Source organism: Morone saxatilis, unplaced genomic scaffold, assembly GCF_004916995.1.
Source record: "Morone saxatilis isolate NCDOM2014 unplaced genomic scaffold, NCSU_SB_2.0 Contig5, whole genome shotgun sequence".
Classification (NCBI taxonomy): domain Eukaryota; kingdom Metazoa; phylum Chordata; class Actinopteri; family Moronidae; genus Morone; species Morone saxatilis.
In genome coordinates this window covers 3,831,461-3,839,314 of record NW_023340095.1, presented here as the reverse complement: position 1 = coordinate 3,839,314, position 7,854 = coordinate 3,831,461, and the positions used below count along the sequence as shown (strand labels likewise).

The 7,854-nt window shown below is 40.3% G+C and overlaps 3 protein-coding genes across 4 annotated transcripts in view; 1 reads left to right on the top strand and 2 right to left on the bottom strand.

Annotated features, from left to right (window-relative positions):
- Positions 1-1,218, top strand: part of asnsd1 (asparagine synthetase domain containing 1) — a 2,873-nt gene extending 1,655 nt beyond the window's left edge. Inside the window, exons 2-3 of the mRNA XM_035677032.1 lie at positions 250-431; positions 737-1,218. Coding sequence (XP_035532925.1) covers positions 250-431; positions 737-983 — 429 coding nt within the window. The 3' untranslated portion in view covers positions 984-1,218. The remainder of the gene's footprint in view (positions 1-249; positions 432-736) is intronic.
- On the bottom strand, positions 1,161-4,371 carry zgc:136439 (uncharacterized protein LOC678627 homolog). 2 transcript variants are annotated; one of them, XM_035677033.1, is made up of 8 exons: positions 4,106-4,371; positions 3,419-3,508; positions 2,846-2,925; positions 2,624-2,739; positions 2,441-2,538; positions 1,715-1,783; positions 1,558-1,616; positions 1,161-1,317 (listed from the first exon to the last, which is right to left on the bottom strand). In XM_035677033.1, the coding sequence occupies exons 1-8, from the start codon at positions 4,295-4,297 to the stop codon at positions 1,197-1,199; spliced, it is 825 nt and encodes a 274-aa protein (XP_035532926.1). In that variant the 5' UTR covers positions 4,298-4,371; the 3' UTR covers positions 1,161-1,196. The 2 variants fall into 2 exon arrangements, with proteins under 2 accessions (XP_035532926.1, XP_035532927.1); XM_035677034.1 differs by having other exon boundaries at positions 4,154-4,371.
- Positions 4,372-4,910: 539 nt separating this feature from the next.
- sympk (symplekin) overlaps positions 4,911-7,854 on the bottom strand; it is a gene marked incomplete at its 5' end in the record, with an annotated part of 8,901 nt that continues 5,957 nt past the window's right edge. The window contains 7 exon segments of the mRNA XM_035676755.1: positions 4,911-5,289; positions 5,635-5,805; positions 5,941-6,030; positions 6,128-6,304; positions 6,407-6,594; positions 7,099-7,200; positions 7,726-7,838. Coding sequence (XP_035532648.1) covers positions 5,116-5,289; positions 5,635-5,805; positions 5,941-6,030; positions 6,128-6,304; positions 6,407-6,594; positions 7,099-7,200; positions 7,726-7,838 — 1,015 coding nt within the window.

Genomic DNA, 7,854 nt, shown 5'->3' with positions numbered 1-7,854 from the left:
GACATCATCTTGGGCTTTGGGATTCAGTGATTCACTTTTCACCTTTATCAACTAATTGATAAATTGAGAAAATCATTGACGATTGAATCGATAATTTGTCAGCTAATTGTTTGTTGCATCCCTTATAGCATGTGTGCATATTTTTCTTACTGTTCAGAAAACAAAAGTAAATGGCAGTGCAGAGATGTTTCAGAGTCCTCCACAGCCACATTGACCTGCTTTTTCTGTGTCGCTGCTCGGTGTCTGCAGGTGATTCTGACGGGAATCGGAGCAGACGAGCAGCTCGCGGGTTACTCCAGACACAGAGTGCGATTTAAGGTGTCAGGATACGAGGGACTGATCCAGGAACTGGTAATGGAGCTGGGCAGGATCTCTTCCAGGAATCTGGGCAGAGATGACCGAGTGATAGGGGACCATGGGAAAGAGGCGAGGCAAGTGTGGTATCTGTTTACTAGTCACATACAACCAGAGCATGATGTGATATCTGTCTGTTTCAGTAAATACAACAAAAAGTTATTCTTCTAAGTTACCTGCTGTAGCTTTGAGGCCTTTCATGGTTCACTCACACAGGTGGTTTTACTTATTGTACCTGATTGGACCTTGTCTCAGGTTTGTTGTTGTGTGTTCTGTAGAATATCCACATGTAAATATGTGTTTAAATCAAAAAGTTTGAGATTTCATTCACCCCCATTGTTCGGTTCGTAGTATCTGATGAACGTTACTCCGGTATCTGCAGATTTCCCTACTTGGACGAGGACGTGGTGAACTACTTGAATTCTCTGCCCGTGTGGGAGAAGGCAGATCTGTCGCTTCCTCGCGGCGTCGGGGAGAAACTCCTCCTGAGACTGGCAGCGAAGCAGCTGGGCCTCGGACAATCAGCCGTCCTGCCCAAGAGAGCCATGCAGTTCGGCTCCCGCATCGCAAAGATGGAGGACAGACGTGAAAAGGCCTCTGACAAATGCACAAGACTCCTCACTGGGTAGACGAGTCATTGGTTGTAATGAAAAGAATATAAAAATCATTTTAATAGAAAAGTTTCAATATAAAATTACATACAGTTAATATTTAAAGACATATTTACATTTTAAATTCTTGATTTACTGTTACAGATTCTTGAAATTGGCCAAGATTTCACATTTGATTGTTTTTTTTTTTGTCATACTTTTTTAACGTGGCACAATAAATGTGGTGTTTGTCTAAACCATGTAAGACTCGACATCTTGAAGTTTTTCTCTGAAGTAAAGGTCACATTCAACATATGAAGGCAGGTTTCCAACATCGAAACGCCCAGAAATCTGATGAACGTAAACTGGCTTCCTGAGAGACACAAAACGACAAAAAAGTCATTTATTGAGAAACACACTAACAAATAAATTTAAAATGTGGATTCATTTTAGCAGAGTATCCACATAGTTTTTCATGTATAAAAAGTATTATATAGATTCAAATCAAACGGAAAAGAAGACCCGCTTACTGTCACAAAGCAGGATTACAAAAGTATCTGGATAACATTGCTGAGTAAAACCTGGAGACTCCCCAGAGTCCAGCAGAAATTACCTTGGAATGAGCCACGACACAAAGTTCCCTGGGGCGTCTCTCTCATCAATACGAGCCTCCTGTGGAAATAAAAAGTTGTGCTTAATAGTGAAATAAAAATATAATTTACTCTTAATTGACATCACATGCGGGATGTTTGATCAGTAAATAAATATACCTTCTTCTCCTCAATGAATGCATCCAACAGTGGGAGGCTTTTCTTTGAAAACACATAGAAACAGGGACACTGAAAGACAACGACATCATTAAGTGTAAATGTAAATAACGTACAGTGTACATGTAGACAAAATGACCATTTCTTTGTTTTGCTACATAAACAGGTCAAAGTCACTTCAGTATATACAAATGTAAACTAATGTATCATTTAAAACTTTCAGTATGTACAAGAGTAAGTTAACGTATCACCATTCAAACGCACTTTGGTTCACGTGTTAGTAAGTGAACACATCACTGTTCAGTGTCACTTAGTATGTACAACAGTAAGTGAATGCATCATCAACGCTGCACATCCAGGGCTGATTCTGAAACTGTTCAGTTCAGTGGTACGTTCGGTCTGTTAGTCCGAGCTGTCACATTCAGTTCAGTCCGTTACAAACACTGCACATAAGGTTATTTATTACTTATATCAGATTATGACTGTTGTGGCGGCGCTGGCAGAGTATCAGGGAAGATATCAAGTGTCTGCTGATGTCTATGAGTCTGAAACATGAACCAATCACTGACTGCAAAGATTTTCAACCAAAGATTTAATATGATGACTTTATTCCGAGCTGCTCTTCTCCAGAGTAAAAGTCGATTTTTTAGGTGTTTTTGCTCAGATCTTTTGTATCCACACAGACAGGCTTTATTGGCAGGCTTTGTTCAGTGTTAGTGGGGAACTTACTGCTCTCCTCGACTTTGTCTCAGAAGGAAGAGGTTTCTCCTTCATACAGAGGACGCGAAGGTCACCGTCTACTTCCAATATCCCGTATTTACGAGTTTCTGTAGAGACACAACACAGAACTAATTGTGAGCATGAGGCCAAACCAGTAGATTAATTCCCTTCCCATCAGCCTTAACTACTCACCCTCCTCCTTGCACTGGTAGGAGAGCACCAGACAGCTGTCCTCACACGTTGCCTGCAGGTCAGAAAACCTCTCTTTCACTTTACTGAGGCTAAAATCTTCTTTGAAGAGCGTGTCACTGTGGGGAATAGAAAGGGAGATGCATCAGTTTGGCAGAAACGCCTTCATTTCACAGCTGTAACCCACAACTCTGCATGTTTGTACTGATGTCTCATTCAACTTACCCCCCTATTACCAAGACGTGGTCTTCTATCTTGAAGTGCTTCACTGCAAGTTGCAGGCAGGCCACAGCACCAAGACGGCCCTGGAGGAATTAGAGCGTGAGCTTGATTTAGAGGTTTAATCATAGAAGAGAATATGTTGGTCTAAAGAAACCTGAATCCATTCTCAAACATGGGAGAAGAACTCTTCTCTTAGAAAGGTTAAAATCCTATAATCTGAATTTTAGGCCGTAAAAATGTTAAAAAAGATAACGTTACTTGTATGAACTGAATGTTTTCAGTCTTTTAAATGTGTTTTTTGGGGGAAATTTGTATTTATCATGCTGTAACAACTACTAAACAGAACCAACATGGATCCAACCTTTGCACTTTCTTCCCCAATATGAACGTAAAATAGTTTTAAACTGCATTCATACTGGTCTTTAAAAGTCTTACATTTGACCAGTTCAAACCTGCAGGAACCCTGACTGACTTGTTCAGCACATACCTGCAATATGGGACTTCTACAGTCTACTTTCTACAGGTGGAAACATGTGACACAAGTAGTGAAAACAATCATTGTAAAGATGCATTTACCTCGTTGCTTCTCGTCTGATCGTTGAGAATCTTGACGTTAGTGAAATGTGATGCCCACTCCTCAAATGCAGCGTGATAGAGAGCGTTAGTCTGTGGAGAGGAGAGCAGAGGAAAGAGAGGTTTATACCTTTATATCAGGGATTAGGGAACTAACAATTAGTCCCATTATCGATTAATCTGTCGATGATTTTCTCAGTTAATCGATTAGTTGTGCGGTCCATAAAATGTTGATTACTGTTTCCCTCAAATGTCCACAAACCATAGATATTTAATTCACTGTCACAGAGGACTAAAGAAACAAGAACATTTCACTTTTGAGAAACTGAAATCAGACAAGCTGGACATTATTTCTTTTAAAAAAAGAACTCAAAATTATTATCAGTAGTTGGAATTTAATAGTTGACGACTATAATTAATCGACTAATTGTGGCAGCCCTGTCTTTAATGTAATAAAATAAGTATTGAATAAAAAGTTTATATGCAAAAAGTACTCATAATATAGACTGGCTCCTTTTATAGTGTCATGTCTTTATTACACACTAGATTATTATTATTATTGATGCAGTAAAATAAAGTCATGCAGTTCATTTTAACTGCTTCAAACTGTTTGGTTAGTTCATTCTTTAACAATGCACAGCTGTTATAAACGTGCTCACAGGTTTTCACCACTGTGTACTAACAACTTACAACCACATAGATGCAGTCCACACAGCCAGAGGCGGTCAGTGAACGCACCCAGTGGGAGATCAACGAGCACCGTCCCACGGGCAGCAGCGGCTTGGCGACGCCGGACAGGTGAGCGAATTCCCCGCTGCTGTCGGCCACCACGTCCCTCTGGAGCCTGGTTCCGTACCCGGCGGCGAGGACTACGGCTTTCATTTCACCGGTGTTGTCGGTGTGAGCTGGTCGGTTACTCTAAAGAGGTTATAAACCACCGAGAATGGTGGAAAGGGCTCTTCTCGCGAGATTTTAATTTTCAAAGTAAAAGTAGGGCTTCTTCCGGTGATTTTACAGGGAAGCAAGTGCAGGTTTTTATTATCTTAATTGAAGCAGCTGGTGAATAAAAAGGTGTTCAGGCACATTGAGCAGGAGTATTGTGTGTATGAACATAAATATTGGTCCAATACAGTTAAAATCATTTTTTATCTGATCTCAATGTGACCCTCACAATTTAAATTCTGTACATATGTATGCAAACTTATTGTATTTAACTAATTCATAACACTTAATAAAATGTAAAAATAATATACATAGTTACAGTTTTAGACAGATGGACCCTTGTCACTTATTAAGAGTTACTGATGAGTCTTCTTCTTTTGCTGTAAACCTAAAACACATATTTTGAGCATGTTGTTGCACAATCCTTTTTAAATATTGACATTTTCTGTAAAACATGCCGCACCCACACTACTGACCACAACCTGAAAGTCAAAGCCAAACACTGTTATCTCAAGCCAAACCAAAAGTGGAACAAACAAAACTGAAGCAGACAGTAAAAAAGTGTTTTCTTGATTTATTTGCCAACGCATTATGACATGAACGCACATCATTCACACACACAGTTACCTTCATTTTCCCCCTCAAAATCAGTTTTCTACAAATACAAAAAAAGAACAAAGATATTTCTTGACAAGAAATCTTAAACATCTGTGGGGCAGAGGAGAGAAATGTCCGTTTATTTCGAGTGCTTTTGTTGGTCACTCTACGTCTTCGCTGCTGCTTCCAGCCTCATGTGCGGTGACGTCAGCTTCAACATCTTTCTCTGGCTCCTGGAGGTCTGAAGGTTCGGGCTGAGATTCCTCCATCGGTTCCTCAGCTGGCTCTGGTTGAGATGATGGTGGTGGTGTCTCCTCTTCTTTCGTCAAGTCCACCTGAAGAGGAACACAAATTAGTGTACGAGGTTAATAAAATAGATGAACAGGGGCAGCATAGAGTAGCTTTTTGTTGATTATGTTGCATATGAATCCAAAAATCTTGTTACTTTTAAGTCTAAAAAGAATTCAACCTTACATATTTTGCCATCCTGTATATTTTTTAGCATCTAAATGAATGCATGTAAACTATTTAATAAGCAGAACTTCAGACTTTAAATGACATTTTCCTCCTGAACCAGATTTCCTTGACCAGTGTCGGTTACTGAGCTGTACACATTTAACATCCAAGTACAGATAGAAAGGTCTGCTTACTTAATTCAATTGATTGTAACTTGATCTCACCTGGGAAACCGTGTCAGCAGTTTCCTCCTGTATCACAGGATCAGACTCTTCTTGCTCCATTGGTTCTTCGTCATCCTTCGTGTCGCCTGGATGTTCCTGAGCTGGTGTCTCGGACTCTTCTAGTGCAGCACTGGGAGCCTCTTCTTCACCTGTGGCAGTAGCTGGTTCCATCTGTATGATGGAAAAAAAAGAGAGGATGGGGCAACAACTTATGAATAAATACCTCCATCACTCAAGGATGTCCATATATGGCAGTAAACATGTGCTTCAGGCATCATGAGTCATGTTTATGTCTTTATAAGTTACCTCTTTCTCCACGTCAGGCTCCACAGGTTTTGGTTCTGGTTTTTTATCTGCTTCCAGGACTGCCATGATGGAGGCCGGTATGTGAGCTTGCTGTTACACAGAAACACAGAGGCGGTTCATACATAAGGAATCCTAAGAGGAGCAGAACTGTTTGATTGTTCAGTAAACGTGGAAGAGGCCCCTTTACCTGATGAGGTGTGAAGGAGTGGACGTGCTGTAGAAGAGGCTCTCTCATCTCCGGGCAGCGTTCAAACACGCTGGTCAGCTGTGCGGGCGGCAGCTGCAGGAGGACGCTGAACGACTGAGGCTTCGTCCTCTGGCAGCACTTTACAAATCCCTCCCACACCTTGGGATACTTCCACACCTACAGGACAAAAAACACAACAACATAAAAACAAATGAATACAACTCCTGGATATTAACGACTGTAGAATCGGTGAATATTTGGCTGCAGTTTGGTGCAGACCTGCTTGACGATGAGGCGGGACAGGATGTTCATGACGAAGCCTCCCAGTCGGGGATACATGGTGAGGGACTGGATGACGGTACGCATGAGCAGGATGGGGAGGGGACTCTGCTCCATCAGCTGCTGCATCACCACCGCCAAAACCTCCGACGTGTACACGTTCTTCTCCCCGAAGCACAGGTTGGTAGCTGTAGTGCAAACAGAGCAGTTTCATTACCAGCTGTCGAACATACGCGACAGAGACTGATCCACTCGGTGCTCGGACAAATATTATTTCAGAATTAACAGTCACATATTACAGACCAAAACCAAATATACAGTTTACAATAAAGATCCATCTGAGAGGAACTGAAAACCAACGTATTATATTTACCCACACTATATTGTGTCTCAACATCTAGGAACTGCATTGGCATTACATTTACTATACTATACTATCTATTTACACTTGTTTAAGCCAGCAATGTCATGAAGTATATAGTTTTAATGGTAACCCTGTGTAAAATCTAACTATCTGGGGGTTGTTGCTGGAATCAAACTCTAAAACCTGTCAGTGATGGTGTGAATATAAAGGCAAAAAGGAGAAACAGATCAGAATAACAACATATTGAAGCACCAACTGCTGTTCAGAAACACTAAAATAAACACAAATGTGCTAAATAAACATTCTGTTTTAGGGTTTTGGCACCGACCTTTTATGATAGACTTCATATCACATTTGGTTGAGTCTATGTTGTGTAAGGCAATTAGCAGGTCTCCTGGGGTGAGAGGGGACACAGTTGAACTTCCCTCACCTGAAAGACAACAGTGAGAATACATCAAGTCCTTCACCTGAAAGTTAGTTCAAATAAAACCATATACATCAGAAAATAAGGAAATAAGAAACAAGGGAATCATCAAATCCTGTTAAAATTGTTATGTATGATATTATATCTTGATAAAATGTGTAAATCTGTGAGCTGGGTTCTTCATGTAAAAAGAAAATAGAGAATAAAGTGTTTTTAATGTGAAGCAGCTAGTGACACCTAGAGGGGGAGTTCAGTTACTGCAGATAAACAGAGAGGAAAAGTTTAATAATTAGAGGTATATAAGACCAAAATAAGAACACGAGTAAATACAGAAACTATAGAAGAGCAGTCAAAGAGCAGATTAATATGATTAGGTAATAATACTTACTGTTTGCCTGTGCTAATAACATAATATATTACAGTATAGTATAGTAACAGAATATGAAATATAGTATAGTGTGAGCGTAGGATCGTATATTATAATATAAATATACAAGAGATCCACGAGGAGAAGACCTAAGTGACTCTTACTGTGCTGAGTGCCCAACAGACGGTTGAAGACCTCTTTCACTACAATCGGGTTGAGTTTGATCAGCTTGGGGAGAGCCTGGATGACTTCATTCTACACCACAGAAACAACCAAAAACACTAAATTCAAAT

Coding starts and splice junctions, on each gene's coding strand:
- zgc:136439 (XM_035677033.1), bottom strand. CDS start 4,297: ATGAAAGCCGTAGTCCTCGCCGCCGGGTACGGAACCAGGCTCCAGAGG. Junction 1,784..2,440: donor AGACAAAGTCGAGGAGAGCA/GTAAGTTCCCCA, acceptor GTTGTCTTTCAG/TGTCCCTGTTTCTATGTGTT. Junction 1,318..1,557: donor GTGTCGTGGCTCATTCCAAG/GTAATTTCTGCT, acceptor TGTGTCTCTCAG/GAAGCCAGTTTACGTTCATC.